At 40.9% G+C, this 24480-nt stretch overlaps 1 protein-coding gene across 2 annotated transcripts in view; it reads left to right on the top strand.

Moving 5' to 3' along the window:
• GPR141 (G protein-coupled receptor 141) overlaps nt 1-22657 on the top strand; it is a 38244-nt gene extending 15587 nt beyond the window's left edge. Inside the window, exons 2-3 of one of the 2 annotated variants that reach the window (XM_050937795.1) lie at nt 8988-9114; nt 19894-22657. In XM_050937795.1, coding sequence (XP_050793752.1) covers nt 19918-20826 — 909 coding nt within the window. In that variant the 5' untranslated portion in view covers nt 8988-9114; nt 19894-19917 and the 3' untranslated portion in view covers nt 20827-22657. The remainder of the gene's footprint in view (nt 1-8987; nt 9115-19893) is intronic. The other variant, XM_050937796.1, reaches the window with a different exon arrangement.
• The last annotated feature ends 1823 nt before the right edge of the window (nt 22658-24480 follow it).

The raw sequence follows: 24480 nt of genomic DNA on the forward strand, positions 1-24480 counted from the left end.
ACATACCCTTAGAGCCCTGACCAGGGTTATTCTATCTACTATCCAAGATCCACAAACCCGGAAATCCTGGACGCCCCATCATCTCGGGCATTGGCACTCTCACTGAAGGACTGTCTGGATATGTGGACTCTCTACTCAGACCCTATGCCACCAGCACTCCCAGCTATCTCCGTGACACCACTGATTTCCTGAGGAAACTACAATGCATTGGTGACTTTCCAGAAAACACCATCCTAGCCACCATAGATGTAGAGGCTCTCTACACGAACATCCCACACACAGATGGAATACAAGCTGTCAGGAACAGTATCACTGATGATGCTACAGCACAACTGCCTGTTGAGCTCTGTGCCTTTATCCTCACACACAACTATTTCAAATTTGATGACAATATATATCTCCAGATCAGTGGCACCGCTATGGGCACCCGCATGGCCCCACAATATGCCAATATTTTTATGGCCGACCTGGAACAATGCTTCCTCATCTCTCGTCCACTCACGCCCCTTCTCTACCTACGCTACATTGATGACATCTTCATCATCTGGACCCAAGGGAAGGAGTCTCTGGAAAAATTCCACCACGATTTCAACAGCTTCCACCCCACCATCAACCTCAGCCTGGACCAATCTACACGGGAGGTCCACTTCCTAGACACCACGGTGCAAATAAGTGATGGTCACATTAACACCACCCTATACCGAAAACCTACCAACCGCTATGTCTACCTTCATGCCTCCAGCTTCCATTCTGGGCACATCACATGATCCATTGTCTACAGCCAGCCACTGAGGTACAACCGCATCTGCTCTAACCCCTCAGACAGAGACCAACACCTACAGAATCTCCACCAAGCATTCTCAAAACTACAATACCCGCATGAGGAAATAAGGAAACAGATCAACAGATCCAGACGTGTATCCAGAAGCCTCCTACTGCAAACCCAAGAAAGAAACCAACAGGACTCCACTGGCCATCACATACAGTCCCCAGCTAAAACCTCTCCAATGCATCATCAGAGACCTACAACCCATCCTGGACAATGATCTCACACTTTCACAGGCCTTGGGTGGCAGGCCAGTCCTCGCCTACAGGCAACCTGCCAACCTGAAACATATTCTCACCAGTAACTGCACACCGCACCATAGTAACTCTAGCTCAGGAACCAATCCATGCAACAAACCTCGATGCCAACTCTGCCCACATATCTACACCAGCAACACCATCACAGGACCTAACCAGATCAGCAACACCATCACCAGTTCATTCACCTGCACGTCCACCAATGTAATATACGCCATCATATGGCAGCAATGCCCCTCTGCTATGTACATCGGCCAAACTGGACAGTCGCTACGGAAAAGGATAAACGGACACAAATCAGATATTAGGAACGGCAATATACAAAAACCTGTAGGAGAACACTTCAACCTCCCTGGCCACTCTATAGCAGACCTTAAGGTGGCCATCCTGCAGCAAAAAAACTTCAGGACCAGACTTCAAAGAGAAACTGCTAAGCTTCAGTTCACCTGCAAATTTGACACCATCAGCTCAGGATTAAACAAAGACTGTGAATGGCTTGCCAATTACAAAACCAGTTTCTCCTCCCTTGGTTTTCACACCTCAACTGCTAGAACAGGGCCTCATCCTCCCTGATTGAACTACCTCATTATCTCTAGCTTGCCTGCATATATATACCTGCCCCTGGAAATTTCCACTACATGCATCTGACGAAGTGGGTATTCACCCACGAAAGCTTATGCTCCAAAAAGTCAGTTAGTATGTAAGGTGCCACAGGACTCTTTGCTGCTTTTTGATAGCACTATTGCCGTTCCTTCCCTGTGGCCTGATACTGCTGTTTGTTCCTGTTGCACTCCAGCTTCTGCAGCTCCTTTGAAACATCTGCAGAAATGTTTTTATTCCTGTGGCATTCCCTGCTGCACTTCTCCTTCTCGCCAAGCTAAGGAGGGCCAGGACTGGGCAGCAGCACAAGGCTTCCTTGCAGCTTTACAGGATGCCATATCCTGTGTGCTCAAAAAGGGGGGATAGCAGGAAGAGAGGCATTTCCAGAACATCCTGGGCATTCTAAAGGAGGTGGGGGGTAGGCTTGCGGTCAGTGTGACCTCTGGGCAGAATAGTTCAACACTGTGACCAGAGCAGTCATTGTCATGGGGCACTGGGGAATTGTTGCTGGTGCACCATTTTACTGGTACAGGTGATACACAGGTGCTGTACCTGTGGAATGAGTGCCAGTAGAGGGATTAAGTCATTCAGGAGCTGGTTTAATTTAACTGACAGAAAGTCAGGGTTTCACCGACAGGACTCAAAACTGAGTGTGGACTCACGCAAGGATATGCAGAAATAAGGCACATTTACCAGTAAAACTTTTTAACATAGACCAGGCCTGAGTCACTGCACATATAACAGCACACAACATAAGCTAATCACGGTGAGGTCATGTTACAGGTCTTTGTGTTGTAGCATGAGCTACCTTCAGTCTTTCCAACTGCAGCAGAGACAGAACAGGGAGAGGGGAAAAGTGTCAACTCCCACAGAGCAGAATTGAGAGTTTCATCCCTGAGGTGGCCTCTGTTTGACAAAAACTTTCATCATTACCAGAACGGTAGAGGGGGAGGAAAAGCTACATCCACAGAACATACATGTGGGAGTAAGACATCCAACGTAAGAGAAATTGGAGGGATAGCTTTAATAATGATGGATATGGAGGTAGAGGAGAAGGATGTGTGGGGGATAAATGAGGGTCAGTGCAGCTAGGCAGCTCATGAAAGCCTTCTCAAAGCCCTTCCTACAGATGTCCTCCCAGATTCCAAGAAATAATCTCACAAGCAGTCTCAGTTTGGAAAGCCATGTGTGGCTCTTCAGAGTGTCAACCCATGATCCATCGAGAAATCACCAACTATAACTGTTTGGGCAGCAGTAGAACTTACAGCTTTGATCTTTACTGCTCATCTCCTCTGTCTATACCTCAGCGAAGTCCTTTGTCTGGAGGAGAATGAAGAGTGGGGAGCTGCTAATTAAGAAGCTAAGAGGACTGTAGCTCCAAGGTCCACTATTCTCCAAGCAGCCTCAACCAGCCACATATCTGTGGATTGCTGGTTGAGATTCTCACTTCTCACTGTAACTTCCCCAGCCAGTGAATCATGGTTAAGGCTAAGATTTTGTCACGGGTATTTTTAGCAAAAATTATGGACAGGTCACATGCAATAAATAAAAATTCACAGCCTATGACCTGTCCGTGAATTTTACTCTATAAATACCCCCGACTAAAACTTAGCATATCCTAGGGCCCTGCCGGAGGCCTGGGCACTGCTGCTCTGGGGGACCCCAGGACACTGTGCTAGCCCCTGCAACGGCTGCAGGGGCTGACTGCCCCCAGCCATCCCTGCTCCGAGGCATCGGGGACTGCTGCTCAGGTGTTCCCCACGGCCAGCTGCCCTGGAGACAGCTGCTCAGGCACTCCTCAGAGCTGTCCCTGGGACCAATGTCCCGGGGCCTGCTGCTCTGGGACCGCTGCTTGGGTGCTTCCCTGTGCCAGCCGCCCGAGCAACAGCTGGTGTGGCTGGCCCTGGCCCCGTCCCCGGGACCGCTGCTCAGATGGTCCCTGGGGCTAGTCGCCCTGGGACTACCTGAGCAGCAGCTGGTGCGGCTGACCACGGGGCCACTCAAGCAGCACTTGGTGTGGTTGGCCGCAGGGTGCCCGAGAAGCTGGCCTTAGGGTCAGCTGCTCTGGCGGCCCTGGGAACAACCACACTGGCCATTGCAGCTGCGAAAGTCACGGAGGTCGCAGAAAGTCATGGAATCTGTGACATCCGCGACCTCCATGACAGAATCGCAGCCTTAATCCTGGTTTGCTGGCTTATTTCACTGCTCTATCACAGACACACTCTCCACATCCACATCCACCCACTCCTCAATCACTTCAGCACCGGGGAATGTATAATTTACAGAATTTTCTATAACTATGTATAAATGATACTTTTATATTTCTGAAGAGTGTAACAATATCAAAATTATATGGATTGAGGGCTCCAACATGCAAACCACTACTCACATAGGTAGACCTCCTTCATATGAGAAACCCTGTTGACTTCAGAGTAAATAGGTCCTTTTGGCATAATATGCATAATGGCTTTAAAGCAAAACATTATATAGTACAGTGTTTTTTCCCCTGAAACAGCACAGAGGATTCTGGGATATAGAACACAAAGGATTCTGGGATATGGAACGCAAAGGATTCTGGGACATAAAGATCACAGGATAAAATATGGGGTGTTTTGGGAGCCACAGAAGGAAAAGGAGTGTTGTTCAGATTTTAAATCTGAGAATCCATTGTGGCATACAAAGGGCATACGACAGAAAACATTACGCTGACTGAATACCAGTTGCTAAGGAAACTCACAGCATGCCTATTTTAAAAATTTTCCAGAGAAAAAAGAAAAGCCAGTTGGGTAGTAAGGTTGGACCCTTTGCTTAGAGTGGAAATGAAATCCAAGGATCATCTGAGGAGTGGACAGAAGGGGTTAGTACTAACAGAAGTAGTTATCTTAGAGGCTCCCTGGGAGTGAAGAACAATAGGTCAAGCTTCAGAAGTTTGACTGATGAATGGGGAAAGGGGAAGCTTCTCTAAAATTTCCAGACTGAGATTAAGTGACAAAGAATCTTATTATAAGATTTTATTATGGTTCGTATTGCCATTTTTTCTTGTTTTTTCCAAGCCTAGTTTGATTTCTCCTTCAGTTTCCTGACATAATTTAAAGGAACTTGTGGCTTACTCTAAATTGTGCTGAATGCCCTTACACCAAAGGGCAGGGCCGGATTAACTTTTTGTGGGCTTGGCACCAAACATATTTGTGGGCCCCCCTGGGGAATGAAGGAGCCAGGGGCAAGAGCACAGCGGACAGGGTGGATTTGATTTAAATCATGATTTAAATCACTAGTCAGGAAGACTCGATTTAATCATGTATTTCTACATAAAAGTGCATTCTTGTTGGCTGTTATAACCTTAATACATATTCTTCACAACTCAGAGATGTAGGCTTCGTTTTTAGAAGGTACACACTATACATTTTTAAACAGTGATTTATTTTGAAAAATTTTCAGATGAGTTTTACAGCTATATCAGAAAATGAATGATTGTTTGGTTATTTCATTTACCAAAGATAATTGAAGCAGATATTTATGAAGTCATTGGGAGGTGAACTATCTTCAATTCAACAGGTTAATCATTAATATTTGGAGGATTTTCTTACCATGCTGTATTAGGAGGAGAACATCATCAGACAGACATTTAAATTGTTTTATTTAACTAAAACAACAACATTAAGTATTCTGGATTTTTTTTCTTCAACAGCAAACATAATATTTTAACAAAAAAGCATATGTCCCTCGCTTCTCACAGACTTCTTCTCCTTGTCCAGATCTATTCTGCCCTCAACAATCTTCTATTCATTGAACTTTTTGAAACTTTGCACTTTTAGAGAGATGTAAGGGATTGACTCTATGTAGACAAATTTGCAGAGGGACAACAGAGTTGAGGTCTGTTATTTCTCACCTCTCTATATTATTTATTTAAAAACATTTTTGCTGTTAACAAGCATATTACCTCTGGTGACACAAATCCACAGTTTGAGAACTGCAAAATTAAGCATCTTGGATGGTGTCTTCTAGACTAAGCACTGAGTCCCATTGAGTAGCTATAACGATTAACCTAAATAATCTATACAGAAGCCTGTGGAACCCCATAAAATTGGGTCCCTAATCCATGAACTATTAGAACTCATTTACAAAACTCTTAAACATTACATGAATATATTGTCTCATACTATAGAATTAGAATTTATAATCCCTATTTCATGATGAGATATAATGTATCTTAATTAAAACTATCTTTAGATGCGGTTTTTCCCTCAAAAATCTAATTTAAATAAATAAAATCATTTATTTTATTTTTTTTTAAATCATTGATTTTTATCCACCCTGACAGCAGGGCATGGGTGTGGTGGGGGAAGGATTGGTTCCCAGCTGGAGCAAGGCAGGGGCCAGGAGCAAGATGAGCACAGTGGGGCATGGGGGAAGGATTAGTCCCTGCTGACTGGATCAAGGCAGGGTCTGGGGGCAAAAGCACAGCGGGGCAGGAGCTAGGGTTGGTTCCTGGAGCAAGGGAGGGGCTGGGGGTAAACTGCAAGCGCAGCAGGGCTGGGGAGGGGGTAAACAGGATTCCCGCCCACATAGAGCAGGTACCTACCTTCTCCCTGGTTCTAGCCCATTCTCTTCATCTCTCTCTGCACTGAGCTGAGGGTGGGGTGCACTGAGCACAGGGCTGGGGGTGCAGGGGCTGGGAGGCAGTTAGGGTGCAGGAGCAGGCTGGGGGTTGGGGTGCAGGGTCTGGCCAGGAGTTAGGGTGAGGGAAAGGGCTCAGGGTTGGGGCAGGAGGTTGGCGTGTGGAGCACTTACCTGGGGCAGCTCCTGTTTGGTGGTGGGGGTGGGTTGTGGAGGGTGCAGGAGTCAGGGCATAGGATGTGGGGGAACTAGGTATGCGTGGCAGGTGCAGGAGTCAGGGCTGGGGTCATGGCGGTCTGTGAGGGGGTGCCAGAGTCAGGGCAGGGGGCTGGGGGCATGGGTGTGCTCCCAGCCCCCTGCCCTGAGCAGCTTATGGCAGGGGGCTGGAAGGAGTATGCCCCGATTCTAAACCCTTCCCCAAGGCCATGCCCCCGCCTCATCTCCGCCTCCTCCTTCAAGTGGCGAGCGCATTGCAGCCCCGCTCCTCCCTCTCCCTCGTGCCAGCAAACAGCTATTCGGTGGCAGGGAGAGGGAGGGGAAGGGGCGGGAATGTGGCACACTGGGGGAAGAGGCAGGGGAGGAGCTTGGCTGCCGGCGGAGCCTGCCCTGCTGCAGCAGGAGCCCCAGGAGCTGGGAGCATCAAGCTTCTGCCCCCACAGGAGAGACCGGGGGGCAGAGAAGAGCAGGCTGTGCCAGGGCCCCTTTGGACTGTGGGCCCGGAGCCATGGCGCCAGTGGCACTATGGTAAATCTGGTACTGCCAAAGGGTCATTGAGGCAGGTAGAGATTACTAAGGTATCATGGCATTCCAGTGTCCTTTCCCCTGCCCATATCCTCTGGACTGACTCCAGGGAGGTGGAAAAGGTATAAAAGCTGTTACTGAGGCTCTAAACCACTTGAGCATCTGTCATAGTATAATTCCCAAATCTGGACCTTAGCATCCAAAATATGGGTACTAGCATGAATTCCCCTAAGCTTAATTACCAGCTTAGATCTGATAGGCTGCCACCAATCAGGACTTAGGAAGAGCGCCTGATAGACTCTGGTCTCCCCAAACCCTTCCCTGGGGACCCCCAAGACCCAGATTCCTTGAGTCTCACAACAAAGGGAAATAAACCATTTCCCTTCCCCCTCTTTACCTCCTCCCAGATCTTTCCCGCCCTGGGTACACTAGGAGATCACCGTGATTCAACTCCGTGAATCTAACACAAAGAGGAAATTTACCTTTCCCTCCCTCAGGGCAATACAGATTCAAGCTCCTTGAATGTGACACAAAGAGGAAACTTATCCTTCCCTCCCCTCTGCTCTCTTTCCCTTCTCCCCACCAATTCCCTGGTGTACACAGACTCAGTTTCTTTGAGCCTTAACTAGGTGAAAAAAATCAAACAGGTCTTAAAGCAAAACTTTTAATCAAAAAGAAAGAAAAAAGTAAAAGGTTTATCTCTGCAATTTAGATGGTAAACAGTTACAGGGTCTTTTAGCTTATAGAAAATGGATAAACAGCCTTATCCAGAAAAAATACAATTTAAACTATTTCCAGCAGACTACACATTTGCAAATACAGAAAAACAATGTAAAACCCTATATTGTCTTTCTACCTCTGTACTTTCAATTGGAAACAGAAGATTAAAGAGCCTGGAGATTTGTGTGGTCACTCTCAGAGCCCAGAAAGAGAACAGCCCAAGAACAAAGGACCCACACCCAAACTTCCCTCCACTCAGATTTGAAAGTATTTTGTTTCCTGATTGGTCCTCTGGTCAGGTGTTGTTTGTTAACCCTTTCCAGGTTAAAGAGACATTAACCCTTAGCTATCTGTTTATGACAGCATCTCCTTATGCAGGGGAAACCCAGGGACTAGATAAAACAGCTTTAGGCCCAAAGCTGCCTAATGCAGCTGAGGATCAGGGTCACCAATTTTGACAGGGTCCAAAGGAGAAAGTAACATAATGACATTTATTTGAAATTGAAAACCACTTATTAATTTAGACTCAGATCCTCAAAGGTATTCAGGTGCTTAACTTTCACTGATTTCAATGAGAGTTAAGAACTTAAATACCTTTGAGAATCTGGATCTTAATTATTTTAGATTGTACAAAATGAAGATACAAATCAATAAGCTTCAAAATGTGGAGGACAAACCCTGATTAGGAACAAAGTGTATGTGTTTGGCAAAGCAGAATCCATTTTGTGATTCAATTTGTAACTGGTTTTAAAGCAAAGTTTGTAACTAAAGAAATGCATCCAACTGGCTCTTTTTCTTTCTTATTTTAAACAAATCTAAGATCTTTTCTGTATGGCCATTTTTCATAACTGTTACTTATTTCTGCTGTTCTGATACGTGAAGAAACATTTCTTCATTGCTCTTTTGTGGTATTATTTTCCTAACACATACTCTTTTGGGTTTCCGGTATACGGAGGTCACTTTTCCTTCCCTTCCTCCTCCCTCTTTTGTGCATAAATCTTGGGTTTGTTCTCCCTTCTTTTCTCTTACGCTGCTAGTGGTAAGTCAGATAACATGCCCATGGCAGCAAGGATGGTAAAGAAGATTGTGAGGAAAGTTCTATTGTGTAATCACACAATTTTTATTTATTTATTTTCAAAAAAACAGAACTAAGAATACAGCATTTTTGGAAGTCTCCTTTGTTCAATGGTGAGTTATATGTCCTTTGTCTACATTTACTTCGATAGACTGGATTTTTACTGCAAAGTTTCAGTCAAATGGCAGCACACACAGAGGGACCTCCATCTCACATCCAGTAAATGAACTACAGAAAAAGTGACAGAGATCTCCAAAAATTGTTTGGAAAAATCATAGGTATGTACAGTAAATGTCTGCTCTTCTATCTGATATATTTAATCACTGCAGTTTTTTCTAAGCAGAAATTTATTTTACAAGTTTCATATGGGTCTGTTTGTTTGTTGGAGTGTGGGTATTGTAGTTACTGTCAATCATGAATCTACACCATGAAGAATCATAGAAACATAGGGCGGGATTTTCTAATATCTAACTTAAACCTCCCTTGCTGAAGGTTTAGCCCATTACTTCTTGTCTTATGTTCAGTGGACTTGGAGGACATGGAAGACAATTGATCACCACCAGGTCCCCCTCAGTCTTCTTTTCTCAAGGTTATTTTTACCTTTCCTCAGCAGTGAGGTTTTCTAAACTTTTTATCTTTATTGTAGGTCCCTCCCTCTTCCTTTCCCTATTTGTCCACATCTGTCTTAATGTGTGGCACCCAGAATTAGATACAGTCCTCTAGCTGAGACCTCACCAGTGTTAAGCAGAGCAGGATAATTACCTCTTGTGTCTTACATATGATACTGCTATTAATACACTCCAGAATGATGTTAGTCTTTCTTGCACCTGCATCAGATTGTTGACTTGTATTCAATTTGTGATCTGCTATAACCCTCAGATCCTTTTCAGCAGTACCATCACCTATCCAGTTATTTCTCCATTTAAGAGTTGTGCATTTAATTTTTTTTCCCTAGGTGAAGTACTTTGCATTTGTTTTTATTTAATTTCATCTTGTTGATTTCAGACTAATTTGTCAAGGTCATTTTGAATTCTAATCCTGTCTCCCATGTTTTTGCAATCCCTCCCAGCTTGGTGTCATCTGCAAATTTTATAGGCATATTCTTAATTAGAATTAGTCAAAAATCATTAGAATGAGTCAAAAACTGATGTACTTTTTTTAACATAAAATAGCTTTTTGACTAAATGAAATTTTTTGTGAAAAAATTTGTTTAAAATTTCCAGGTTTTTGTAAAAAAAAATAAATTGGTTTTTGGTTGTCGATAATTGGTAAAAGTTGGTTTAGGGTTTTCAGCTATCATGAAAACCAAAACAATTTCTACTAAAAACTTCAACTCAAAAGGAAAATTTTCATTCTCATTGAGATTTTGAGAGGGAAAACAGGTCCTAGTCAGCTGTACAAAGAATATATATGCCTCTTCAATGGAGTCCAACCTTTGGATTACATGGAAATCTACATGATTATGGAGGGCAACTCTGACAGTCCTGATACAGATCTTTATCACAGGGTAAATTTTGCAAAGACACTTGCGAGAGAGAGAGAAAGACAGAGAGAGCTTAATTCATTCGTCAACACAGATTATAATACGTTTTAGAGATTTTGACAAAATTGATTTCTTTTAAATGAGATTACAGGTTTTCTTGATTAAGGTAATAGTGTTGATGTAATGAATTTAGACTTCTGTAAGGCGCTTGGCTTGGTACCACGTGACATTTTTATTAAGAAACTAGAACAATACATAATCAACATGGCATACATTAAATGGATTAAAAATTGGCTAACTGATACATCTCAAAATGTAATTGTGCATGGGGAATCATCATTAATCATCATGTGTTTCTAGGGAGGTCCCACTGGGATTGGTTCTTGGTCCTAAGCTATTTAATATTTTTATCAGTGACCTGGGAGAACATATAAAATTATTAATAATAAAGTTTGCATATGACACAAAGATTAGAGGAGTGGTAGATAAGGAAAAGAACGAGTCACTGATAGAGAGTATTCCTGGATCTGGGTACAAGCACACAATATGTGTATTACTATGTGTATAGTAAGATATAAAGTCATACATCTAGGGAAGAAGAATTAAAAAAATACGTACGGGATGGGGGACTCTATCCTGGGAAGCAGTGATTCTGAAAAGGACCTAGGAGTCATGGCGAATTATAGCTGAACATAAGCTCCCATTGCAATCATCTGACCAAAAGGGTTAATGTGCTCCTTGGATGTATAAACAAAGGAATATCAAGTTGGAATAAAAAAGTTATATTTAGGGCTGTCAAGCAATTCAAAAAATTGCAATTAATCGCGCTGTTAAACAATAATACAATACCATTTATTTAAATATTTTGGATCTTTTCTACATTGTCAAATATACCGATTTCAATTATAACATAGAATACAAAGTGTACAATGCTCTGTACAAAAGAAATAGTATTTTTCAATTCACCTAATACAAGTACTGTAGTGCAATCTCTTTATCAAGAAAGTTGGACTTACAAATGTAGAATTATGTACGAAAAAACTTGCATTCAAAAATAAAACAGTGTAAAACTTTAGAGCCTACAAGTCCCATCAGTCCTACTTCTTGTTCAGCCATTCGCTCAGACAAACACGTTTGTTTACATTTGCAGGAGATAATGCTGCCCGCTGCTTTTTTACAATGTCACCTGAAAGTGAGAACAGGCATTCGCATGGCACTGTTGTAGCCAGCGTTGCAAGATATTTATGTGTCAGCTGAACTAAAGATTCATATGTCCCTTCATGCTTCAGCCACCATTCCAGAGGACATACTTCCATGCTGATGATGGGTTATGCTCCATAACGCTCTAAAGCAGAGTGGACCAACACATGTTCATTTTCATCATCTGAGTCAGACGTTACCAGCAGAACGCTGATTTTCTGTTTGAGGTTCGGTTTCTGCATTGGAGTGTTGCTCTTTTAAGACTTCTGAAAGCATGTTCCACACCTCGTCTCTCTCAGATTTTGGAAGGCACTTCAGATTCTTAAACCTTGGGTCAAGTGCTGTAGCTATCTTTAGAAATCTCACATTGGTACCTTCTTTGCGTTTTGTCAAATATATAGTGAAAGTGTTCTTAAATCGAACAACCTGTGCTAGGTAATCATACGAGACTACTATAACATGAAATATATGGCAGAATGCTGGTAAAACACAGAGCAAGAGACATACAATTCTCCCCTAGGGAGTTCAATCTCGAATTTAATTAATGTATTATTTTTTTAACAAGCATCACCAGTGTGGAAGCATGTCCTCTGGAATGGTGGCCAAGTATGAAAGTACCATATCTGGCATGTAAATATCTTGCAATGCCGGCTAGAACAGTGCCATGCAAACACCTGTTCTCACTTTCAGGTGACACTGTCCATAAGAAGTGGGCAGCATTATCTCCTGTAAATGTAAATAATGTGAACAATTGCCTGAACAAGAAGTAGGACTGAGTGGACTTGTAGGCTCTAAAGTTTTACATTGTTTTGTTTTTGAGTGCAGTTATGTAATTTAAAAAATCTACATTTGTAAAGTGCAATTACACAATAAAGACATTGCACTACAGTACTTGTATGAGATGAACTGAAAAATACTGTTTCTTTTGTTTATCATTTTTACAGTGCAAATATTTGTACTAAAACTAATATAAAATGAACACTGTACACTTTGTATTCTGTGTTGTATAAAAATCAATATATTTGAAAATGTAGAAAAACATCCAAAAATATTTAATAAATTTCAATTGATATTTTATTGTTTAATTGTGTAATTAAAACTGTGATTAATCATGGTGTTTTTTTAGTTAATCGCATGAGTTAACTGTGTTTAATCGACAGCCCCAATTATATTGCTTCTTTATTTGGCGCTGGTGCAACAAGTACTAAAATATTATGTCCAGTTCTGGTGGTTACATTTCAAGAAGGATGCTGATAAATTGGAGAATGTTCAGAGAGCCACAAGAATGATTAAAGGGTTGGAAAACATGCTGTATAGTGATATGCTAAATAGACTGAGCTCCTTGAGTTTACAAGGAGAAGGTTAAGGGGCAACTTGATCGTAGTCTATAAGTACCTACATGGGGAACAGAAATTTGATAATAATGGGCTTTTCAGTCTAGTAGACAAAGGTATAATAAGATCCTGGAAATTGAAACTAGACAAACTCAGACTAGAAATAAGGTGCTAATTTTTTAACGGTGAGGGTAATTAACTACTGGAACAATTTACCAAGGCTTGTATTGGATTCTCCATCACTGGAAATTCTAAATCAAGATTGGATGTTTTTCTAAAACATATGTTGTAGTTCAAACAAGAATGATTCAGAGAAGTCCTATGGCTTGTGACATATTAATAACATATAATAATAATGTAATCTATGAATTTATGACACATCAATGCTCAAATTTATCACAAAAATCCTTTTGTCAATCACCATTCTGAAAGACTCTAATTTCTAGACTTCTTCCTAGCACAATCTGCTACCTCCTCTGCTGAAACAAAATACTGATGTTTTGATGATTTCCTGAAAGCCCCCAACATCGACCGATGTGTCTTTAGCTTCTATATAATGCCGAATGAGGTGGTTGTGTGCCCTTGTGTTACTATTCTTCAAAACTCCTGTCTCCCAAAAGTTTAGCCAAACAAGAAGACAGTGTAGAGAAGGATTCGAGATTTGCTTCTGATCTCACGTAATACCGTTGACCATGATGTAGCCTGGGTGAGAGGGAACCAGGAAAGGAAGGAGACACAAGCCCCTCCCTGAAGAGCCCTGAACATATATATTTCAGGGTCAATCCAATCCCCCTCCATTTTCATGGGCATAGTAAACTGGTGTAATTCTGCAACACAGAGGTGAGGGCCAGAATGAAAGCAACCCTATGCAGCAACAAAACACAATCCTGCAGCGAATCCGTAGTGTGGAGGAGTCTTTTGGAGGTGGGACTGAGCCAGCAGATCTGCAACTATATAATCTGAGTGGGGAAACCACATGGGAGAGTCATCTCTCTCAGAAGCTACTGCAACCAACCCTGAGGCTGCATTAGTGGCCACAGAGTGGTTTCCTCTGCTGTTTCTCAGCCTATGGCAGTTATTTGTCTGCCCTTTGACCCTCATATACAGTCTATCTCTTGGGCTGCACACAGATTCCAAGATCCTGGACTAATGTCATAAAGTGTTTACCTTTCAATACATAAGACTTCGTGTTCTCATTCCATGTGTCTCCTGCTAAAAGTTATGTCTGTAAGACCTGGCACTTGCAATTCTGGTCATTGTTTTCTGGCCCTTCAGGTGTCTGCACAGTAGGAAACTGTGCCTTCTGAGAAGTTAGCAATTTTCTCTGTGCAACATATTATGCTATGTCATGCTATGTTATGTATTCTCAACATAAATAGGTTTCAACTGGATGGCTGTAACAGTGGTGGGCAGATAAGCTGATTTTGTGTGCTTTAACATCACTGTTGAGGAATGCTTTTTACACACAATGAAGATGAGCCTTCCTGCAGAATCATTGCAAGGATGGTGTGTAGATTCTCCATAATGCTGTAGAAACTTGCATTACAATGCACTGGCATGCCCCGAGGGACTCATAGACTCATAGACTCTAGGACTGGAAGGGACCTCGAGAGGTCATCGAGTCCAGTCCCCTGCCCTCATGGCAGGACCAAATACTGTCTAGACCATCCCTAATAGACATTTATCTAACCTACTCTTAAATATCTCCAGAGATGGAGATTCCACAACTTCCCTAGGCAATTTATTCCAGTGTTTAACTACCCTGACAGTTAGGAACTTTTTCCTAATGTCCAACGTAAATCTCCCTTGCTGCAGTTTAAGCCCATTGCTTCTTGTTCTATCATTGGAGCTAAGGTGAACAAGTTTTCTCCCTCCTCCTGATGACACCCTTTTAAATACCTGAAAACTGCTATCATGTCCCCTCTCAGTCTTCTCTTTTCCAAACTAAACAAACCCAATTGTTTCAGCCTTCCTTCATAGGTCATGTTCTCAAGACCTTTAATCATTCTTGTTGCTCTTCTCTGGACCCTCTCCAATTTCTCCACATCTTTCTTGAAATGCGGTGCCCAGAATTGGACACAATACTCCAGTTGAGGCCTAACCAGCGCAGAGTAAAGCGGAAGAATGACTTCTCGTGTCTTGTTTACACCTGTTAATGCATCCCAGAATCACGTTTGCTTTTTTTGCAACAGTATCACACTGTTGACTCATATTAAGCTTGTGGTCTACTATGACCCCTAGATCTCTTTCTGCCATACTCCTTCCTAGACAGTCTCTTCCCATTCTGTATGTGTGAAACTGATTGTTCCTTCCTAAGTGGAGCACTTTGCATTTATCTTTATTGAACTTCATCCTGTTTATCTCAGACCATTTCTCCAATTTGTCCAGATCATTTTGAATTTTGACCCTGTCCTCCAACGCAGTTGCAATCCCTCCCAGTTTGGTATCGTCCGCAAACTTAATAAGCGTACTTTCTATGCCAACATCTAAATCGTTGATGAAGATATTGAACAGAGCCGGTCCCAAAACAGACCCCTGTGGAACCCCACTTGTTATACCTTTCCAGCAGGATTGGGAGCCATTAATAACTACTCTCTGAGTACGGTTATCCAGCCAGTTATGCACCCACCTTATAGTAGCCCCATCTAAATTGTACTTTCCTAGTTTATCTATAAGAATATCATGCAAGACCGTATCAAATGCCTTACTAAAGTCTAGGTATATCATATCCACCGCTTCTCCCTTATCCACAAGGCTCGTTATCCTATCAAAGAATGCTATCAGATTAGTTTGACACGATTTGTGCTTTACAAATCCATGCTGGCTATTCCCTATCACCTTACCACCTTCCAAGTGTTTGCAGATGATTTCTTTAATTACCTGCTCCATTATCTTCCCTGGCACAGAAGTTAAATTAACTGGTCTGTAGTTTCCTGGGTTGTTTTTATTTCCCTTTTTATAGATGGGCACTATATTTGCCCCCTTCCAGTCTTCTGGAATCTCCCCCGTCTCCCATGATTTCCCAAAGATAATAGCTAGAGGCTCAGACTCCTTGAGTATTCTAGGATGCATTCCATCAGGCCCTGGTGACTTGCAGGCATCTAACTTTTCTAAGTGATTTTTTACTTGCTCTTTTTTTATTTTATCTTCTAAACCTACCCTCTTCCCGTAAGCATTCACTATATTAGACATTCCTTCAGACTTCTCAGTGAAGACCGAAACAAAGAAGTCATTAAGCATCTCTGCCATTTCCAAGTCTCCCGTTACTGTTTCCCCCTCCTCACTGAGCAGTGGGCCTACCCTGTCCTTGGTCTTCCTCTTGCTTCTAATGTATTGATAAAAAATCTTCTTGTTTCCCTTTATTCCCATAGCTAGTTTGAGCTCATTTTGTGCCTTTGCCTTTCTAATCTTGCCTCTGCATTTCTGTGCTATTTGCCTATATTCGTCCTTTGTAATCTGACCTAGTTTCCATTTTTTATATGACACCTTTTTATTTTGTAGGTCACGCAAGATCTCGTGGTTAAGCCAAGGTGGTCTTTTGCCACATTTTCTATCTTTCCTAACCATCGGAATAGCTTTCTTTTTGGGCCCTTAATAGCGTCCCTTTGAAAAACTGCCAACTCTCCTCAGTTGTTTTTCCCCTCAGTCTTGATTCCCATGGGACCTTACCTATCAGCTCTCTGAGCTTACCAAAATCCGCTTCCTGAAATCCATTGTCTCTATTTTGCTGTACTCCCTTCTACCCTTCCTTAGAATTGCAAACTCTATGATTTCATGATCACTTTCACCCAAGCTTCCTTCTACTTTCAAATTCTCAACGAGTTCCTCCCTATTTGTTAAAATCAAGTCTAGAACAGCTTCCCCCCAGTAGCTTTTTCAGCTTTCTGAAATAAAAAGTTGTCTGCAATGCAGTCCAGGAACTTATTGGATAGTCTGTGCCCCGCGGTGTTATTTTCCCAACATATATCTGGATAGTTGAAGTCCCCCATCACTACCAAATCTTGGGCTTTGGATGATTTTGTTAGTTGTTTGAAAAAAGCCTCATCCACCTCTTCCACCTGATTAGGTGGCCTGTAGTAGACTCTCAGCACGACATCACCCGTGTTTTTTATCCCTTTTTGCCTAACCCAGAGACTCTCAACACTTCCATCTCCTATGTCCATCTCCACCTCAGTCCAAGTGTGTACATTTTTAATATATAAGGCAACACCTCCTCCCTTTTTCCCCTGTCTATCCTTCCTGAGCAAACTATACCCATCCACAGGTAACTTTTTCACTGTCTGAACAGTAGCAGAGATGTGTGAAAAATTCAAAACGTGGTGTTTCTACTTTGTTTCTTCTATGTGCATTCTGAAAAGGGTTCATTGTTTGAACTTGAGAAGCAACCACCAGGGGTCATCCAACCCCAACCACAGAACTACTGTTAATGATGCAGATAATCATATGTCTGTCATAGCAACCCAGATTTGCAGCAGTTGCCTTTAGTATAGTAGTACTTTAAAACTGTAAATACACATTCCAACTTGAGACTGTCTGATAATGCAACATTATAGTGACATGTTTTCTAATTACAGTTCGACAACTTAAAAAATTGACATACAAACAGCTATTGCTAATCCCTTCCGGTATGAACATTTGAAAGCTAAAATGAAATGTTATAGAAGTGGCAATAATTAGAATAGGAAGGAATGTGTACTCTTTCCTTTCCAGTACAATAGTTGAAATATGTTGTAAATTGTAGTTCCTTAGAGAAAAATCCCTTTTGCAACACATTTTACTTGCTCATAATTTACTGGAAAAAAATGTTGAGAGAACTTCATTTTGAGGTACAAATATAATTTTAACCTCTAAAATACAGAGTCAACCATTAGAGAGTCAGTATTTACCAGCAATTCCTCTACAATATCTAAGGTCCCATGGTTATTGCTGATACTAAATATAGTGAAATAATTGGTCCTTTGGATATGTTGAGGTAACAGTTAAAGTAAGTGTTGACTTTTCAAATAGTGGCCATTGTATAAAGAAAGCTCAGATACTACAATGATTGGCATGCTAAAAACGTGTTAACAGCTAAAATCTTTATTAAAAAATGAAGTCACTGAGAAATATCATATTATTAATGTCCCATTGCAACTGAAACCTGATATTAGAAATATCAAAGGTATTTCCTCTTCTCCACAAATGAGGAAACTGTTAAATAGTCTTTTGACTGTCAAAATGGGTATTATTTAAAATGGAAATCACCTAAAAGATCAGTGATACAATAAATAGAAGAACTACTTATCATACTGCAAATCTAATGCTGCTTTGGTGTAAAACGAAAACCAGGTCAGGTTTTACATTGTAAGTACAATGAGTCAAATTCAAATAAAAGTGCTTCGCCCGCAAGGACCCAGGAGGAAGCTGGCAGGGGTGAACCCAGACTGAGACACAATTCAGGGCACACATGCCATATTCAGCTACTGTCAGGTATGCGAAGGAATACTAGATCCAATCTACCTGCTTGCTCCAAACAGTATATGGTCATGTGGTCCTGTGGTCTGCCCATCCAGCATGTCACCTTTCAACATGTCAAGATCTCGTCTTTCCAGTGAGCTGCAGAGTCCTGCCATGGCTCTGTCTTCTGCTGCATGTGTTAATAGTCCCCCAGGATGGCAAAGATGTCCCCATCTATGCAGCAGAACTACAATTTTCACTTTGCTTTTGGTTCTGTGCTGCTGCAGCTGCCTAATTGGCTGGCTGCTGCCTTTATAGGACCCCTAGTCAAAGAAGCCCCGCTCCCTAATCAAGGCTCAGCTTCTCTCCCAGCACACTTAATTTTAATGAATAAATAGCAGGATTCTAACAATGACTGTGTCTTCTTTATGATCACCAAGTAGATCCTCTGTAATAAAGATCTGAGCTGTTAACACAAAGGGCTGATAAGAATCATAGAATCAAATAACTGGAAGGGACCTTGAGAGGTCATCTAGTCCAGTCCTTTGCACCCATGGCAGGACTAAGTATAATCTAGAAAATCCCTGACAGGTGTTTGTCTAACCAGTTTTTAAACATTTCCAGTGATGAAGATTCCACAGCCTCCCTAGGCAATTTATTCCAGTGCTTAACACCCTGACAGTAAGAAGTTTTTTGGAATGTTCAATTTAAACCACCCTTGCTGCAATTTAAGCCCATTGCTTCTTGTCCTATCTTCAGAGGTTAAGAACAACAATTTTTCTCCTTCCTCCTTGTAACAACCTTTTATATACTTGAAAACTGTTGTCATGTCCCCTCTCAGTCTTCTCTTCTCCAGACTAAACAAACCCAGCCTTTTCAATCTTCTCTTAGGTCATGTTTTCTAGACCTTTAATCGTTTTTATTGCTCTTCTCTGGACTTTCTCCAATTTGTCCACATCTTTCCTGAAATGTGGCACCCAGAACTGGTCACAATACTCCAGCTGAGGCCTAATCAGAGTGGAGTAGAGCAGAAGAATTACTTCTTGGGTCTTGCTTACAGCACTCCTGCTAATACATGCCGGAGTGATGTTCGCTTTTTTTGCAACAGTGTTACACTGTTGACTCATATTTAGCTTGTGGTCCACTATGATCCCCTGATCCCTTTCCACAGTACTCCTTCCTTGGCTGTCATTCCCCATAAGGATCGTACTCAAATAATTTGGCCAAGAAGCAGATCTTTTTTGCCTATCTTTGTTTTGAAATATTAATTAGTAACTGTTTTTAAGTACATGGCTGGTAACATTTCCATAACTTGATCAGCTTCTCCCTCTAACTTATGTATATGCTTGGGTTTTTTCCGTCTTTAAATTCAGCTTTTGCAGCCATTCGTTCCTAACTAGCAGGAATGCTGAACTTCCTTTCCTAACAGAGCACATTTCAGTAGTGGGGAAAATCATTTGCAGTAACTGATATCAGAAATGAAATAATCCAAGCATTCCTAGGGTTATATACAATATATGCCCTGGAGCCAGAACCAGGCTGAAGACTCAGTTAGTTTTAAATCTCATTTTAATCTTTAATGACATTGATGTCTTCTTTTATAGAGTCCAAAAGAGATTTACAGGACCATGCCTGAAGAGACTACAACCTTGCCGAATGCATCTCAGCCCAATGACATTGAACGTTACGCACTGATCACTATATATACAGTAGCATTAATTGGAGGTACAATTGGAGCCATCGCAATGTCATTTTTGTTGGTTAAAATGAACACTCTGTCAGTGACTACAGCAGCGATTGTCAACCTCGTGGTGTTGCACAGCCTGCTTCTCCTGACTATGCCATTTAGGCTTTATTATTATATCAGTCAGAAGTGGATTTTTGGATTTGCCTTTTGTAAAGCAGTGAGTGCTATGATGCACATCCACATGTACCTCACTCTTCTATTCTACATAATCACGCTTATTATCCGGTGGCTCATTTTCTTTCAATGGAAGGACAAGGTGGAGTTCTACAGGAAGCTGCATGCTGTGGCTGCTAGTGCTGCAGTGTGGATAGTGGCCATTGTGATTGTGCTGCCTTTGTTCATTGCTCGGTATGGAAATTCTGGGGAGTATGGAAATACCACATGTTTTACGTTCCAACAAGAACTCAAGAAGGAGAGTGTGAAAGCACTGAACTATGTCATAATTGCCGTTGTAACTGCCATCACATGTGTCTTCTTGGGGTTGCAAGTCTTCATCATTCTAAAGGTGGTGAAAAAGCTTCCAGGTTCTGTCTGGTCACATCAAGAATTCTGGGCCCAGATTAAAAGCTTGATGTTCATATCTGTGATAATCATTTGTTTCCTCCCATATCACCTCTTTAGGGTCTATTACATACAGCACATAGAAGAAAAACAATCAGAAACTTACAATGATATCTGTCTGAGTATAACTGCCATCAGCTGTCTTGATTTGCTGTCATTTGTTATAAGTGGAAGCCGTTTCTTTAAGCAAAAGATTGTTATGCTTCGAGACAAGCTTACATGCTGTTAGGTTCGTTCATTTTTAGAGACCATCTTCCACACTACAGTGTTTAGGTGGGAGGAAAACATATGGCTTTGTCAGTATTTTTTTAAAAAGCATTATAAATTATGTGTATCTATTTATTTTATATGCCTTAAACACAGTACCAGCAAAATAACATAGATTCTTTGAGTAGGTGAAATACTTAACAGTGTTCACAGTGCCAGCCTCGCAGACTGGTAGTAACTGTGCTGCATCACAATAGAGACAAAGGTTCCAATCCCCTGCTGCAGATGGAAAAGAAGCAATAGCCCAAGATGATTTATAAAGAATGTGGAGAGAGAAAAATAAAGCACAAAGTCAATGAATAGTGGCTTATGTAATAAAACATATAGACATTTGAAGTTCCTAGATCTGTATGTGTACTGTTTATAGGTTATTTATTAACAACAATCTGTGATAGAATGTGGTGGTTCTACAGGTCTTCGCTGAGGAATTTTGGGCTTACACTGCAATATGGCTTTCTAGTTCAATTGATCAACTGATACAACTCCTAAAAAGCAAGCAGTTAATGTATCTCTTAAATTTTTTTCCACTGAACTCACTCTTTTGAAAATGGCTTTATTGTGAGAGGGAAAGGTCTGATTTATCTCTTTCCTGTGCTGTAAAAATGTCTCCATAAATAATTACGTATCACTGGACACTATATTCAGTATTGGCAGTTCAAGTCAAAAGCCAGTGTTTATTCTCTTTCTTCACAGAGTTGTCCAGTTTTTTCAAGAGCTCCTTTAGTTAACGCTACAGATAATTTAACTTGGAATATTAATCAGACGGCAGTTGTATTGTTTCTCCAGGTCATTTATTTTAGTCTCCAAGGTAACAATAATTTCCTTTTCTATGATACTTTTGCCCAGTTTTGAAGGCCGTAGTCTGGCCTCTCAGAATGTCCCTGGGATAAAATTAGTCCTACAGAATTTTGTAATCTGGGCAAGTAAAAAAGATAGAAACAATGGCTGGGATGGGATGAGGTTAGCATGTGTGGTGTGACTGAGCAGCCAGTTGTATTTCACATGGTGAGTATTGGAGATTTTTTTTTAACCTAGAATTACCCATTATCAAGCTAAGGAAAAAATGTAAAATAATCACTTTGTGGAAGATATTTAAGCCTACACAGATCTACTGTATTGTACATGTCCCAATAGAGAACATATATCATTGATGGCTGTAGCTCAAAATAGTAGATGGTTAATTTCTATTTCCATTTCTTTTTGCCTTCTACATCAAGTTCAAACTTTTCATCTAGAGTCAGTTGAATAATATGTGACTCATTTGGTAAATTTGGTGGCATTAGCTGGACAAATTCTCTGATTAATTCTTTTTCATGGCTCTGCCCACATTCTCATCGCAAGACTGCACAACTTCACCCTTTCATATATCTCACCTTCCATGTCCTTTTGTTTCACTGTCTAGTGTCAAGACATGAAATGTACTGCTGCTCTCCTTAATATCCCTTGTGTTGATGTCTACCATTCGTTTCTCTGAGCCTTCTCTCATGCTTAGAACTCCCTACTTATTGCTCAGTAGGTCTGACCAGGTTATAATATCCTGAACTGAGAGAGACTGAGTAATTCTCATGTGGAACAACAAGAGTTTGGAACCATCAACAAAGGCTATAACACCAGGGAGAGAAGGTGAAAATAAATTTGTGTTTGTATTTTTTTTCTCTGTCATCTTTGGTGTGCAGCATATAGTTGGTGTAGGGTCTGTAGAGCAACTTATACCTTAACAACACTATATAATGGTTTTGTAATAACAATAATAACTGTGGTGGTTTGGCTCACAAACGCATCTTTTCGTTCAAATCTTTCCTACAAATATGCATAAATTCAATAAAAATTGCTTTATATTAAAGTTTTGTAAAATTTTATTTTCAGAACAGATAGAGTTACATACAATAAATACAGTAAAATGTTGACACGAAGTAAATATAGTGTTCATATATTGTGAAAAATTATATGTAGATTAAGTAATTCTTCTAAGAATACACCCACACCACACTCGGTGTAGTTACTGTTTTCTCTCCTTCTGTTGCAGTTCCAGAGCTTCACCCAAAGGGGTGCAGTTGAGTCAAAATCTCTTCATTTCCAGGGTATGTTAATTGTCGGCATTCAGTATCATAAAATAAAAAATAGTTATGACAAATATTGGAAATAACTTGAAGAGGAATTCTGACTCGTTAGAAGAAATGTGCCTGTGTTGTAAGCAAGCCTTAGTTACTAGGCCAAATCTGAACAGTATGTTTTGTATTTTTTGAGATCATTTGGCCTAACAGCCAAGCCTAAATTTCAAAATAGGTGCATTTTTAATAAAAACTAAGTAATGAATCAAGAAGATAATTATAAAAATTTAGTCTATGGAGAGCAATTGACCCTCATCTAGTGAAAAATAACAATATGTCAATTGCAGCAAAGAATCCTGTGGCACCTTATAGACTAACAGACGTTTTGGAGCATGAGCTTTCGTGGGTGAATACCCACTTCCTCAGATGCAACTGTATGCTGCTTTTACAGATCCAGACTAACACGGCTACCCTCTGATACATAATATGTCAATTATTTAGCAGGCAGCTGGTATTCCTGCTTTAAATGGAAATTGGAACACAACCTCAGCTATAGTCACGACCAGAGCTGCCATCATAATAATTATATTTTAAAGTATAATATATAATGATATTGTTCATATTATCCTGAAATAATGAGGAGATCTGAACAAGAAATTATTTGCTTTTGTATATCTAATTTTTTACTCCAACTAATACATTTCAGTAGAGTGTGGGATTAATTAATGTAACCCAAATGTTTGTAGCAGTCTGTGTAATTCCGATGTTGTTGGTACATTGCTACCTGAAAGTGGAATTCTCAGCCTGTTCACACAGGATTGCTAAACATTACACTGCCCAACACGACACCTCTTTTGGTGAAGGATGCTAATGTTCACTTAGTTAAGCCATCTGAATGGCTGAAGATGTGTATGTGCTTTCTGAAAGGGCATTGTTTATAACAAAATAGCAGTGGTGAGGAGGGAGAATTACACATGATGAGGCTAGAAAGTTACATGAGCAAAATTTTAATTTTATGGAATTGATATATATGAGGCAGCAGCAATTATAACAGCAAATGAAAAGCCCGAGAGGTGAAGTTAGGAAGTGAACTCTGTAAGAGAGATCACAAGCAGAACCAAGCTGTGAACTATGCATCTTTGTGAGGGAAAAAGTAAATGTGTGAGAAAATGTGAAATGTGTTATCACCAAATTCCAAATCTAATCAGGATAGTGGGTCACCAGCGGTCACATTTAAATATATGATGGGTGTGATAAAAGTGGCAACGGAAGGCAAATGGAAACACACTGCGTGCAAAATGCATCACCATAACAACCCCTTATAAAGCTATGTAGGAGCAAAAAAGTACGTGAAACCATTGCAATTAAGTGCAACTCAAACAAAAATCTTTATCAGGATCAATAAGTTTCATTTCTTTTAATGTCAGAGGATATTTTTGCTATTCCTCGAAAACTCCTGAGCTGACAAAAGCAGCAAGCACCACAGATTTGCACTGGAAAACTGTAGGCAGATTCTTCCTCACAGAGATAGAGAATCTCCCACAGTCAAAGCATGTTAATTTTCA

The sequence above is a fragment of the Gopherus flavomarginatus genome, chromosome 2 (genome assembly GCF_025201925.1).
Source record: "Gopherus flavomarginatus isolate rGopFla2 chromosome 2, rGopFla2.mat.asm, whole genome shotgun sequence".
NCBI lineage: Eukaryota > Metazoa > Chordata > Testudines > Testudinidae > Gopherus > Gopherus flavomarginatus.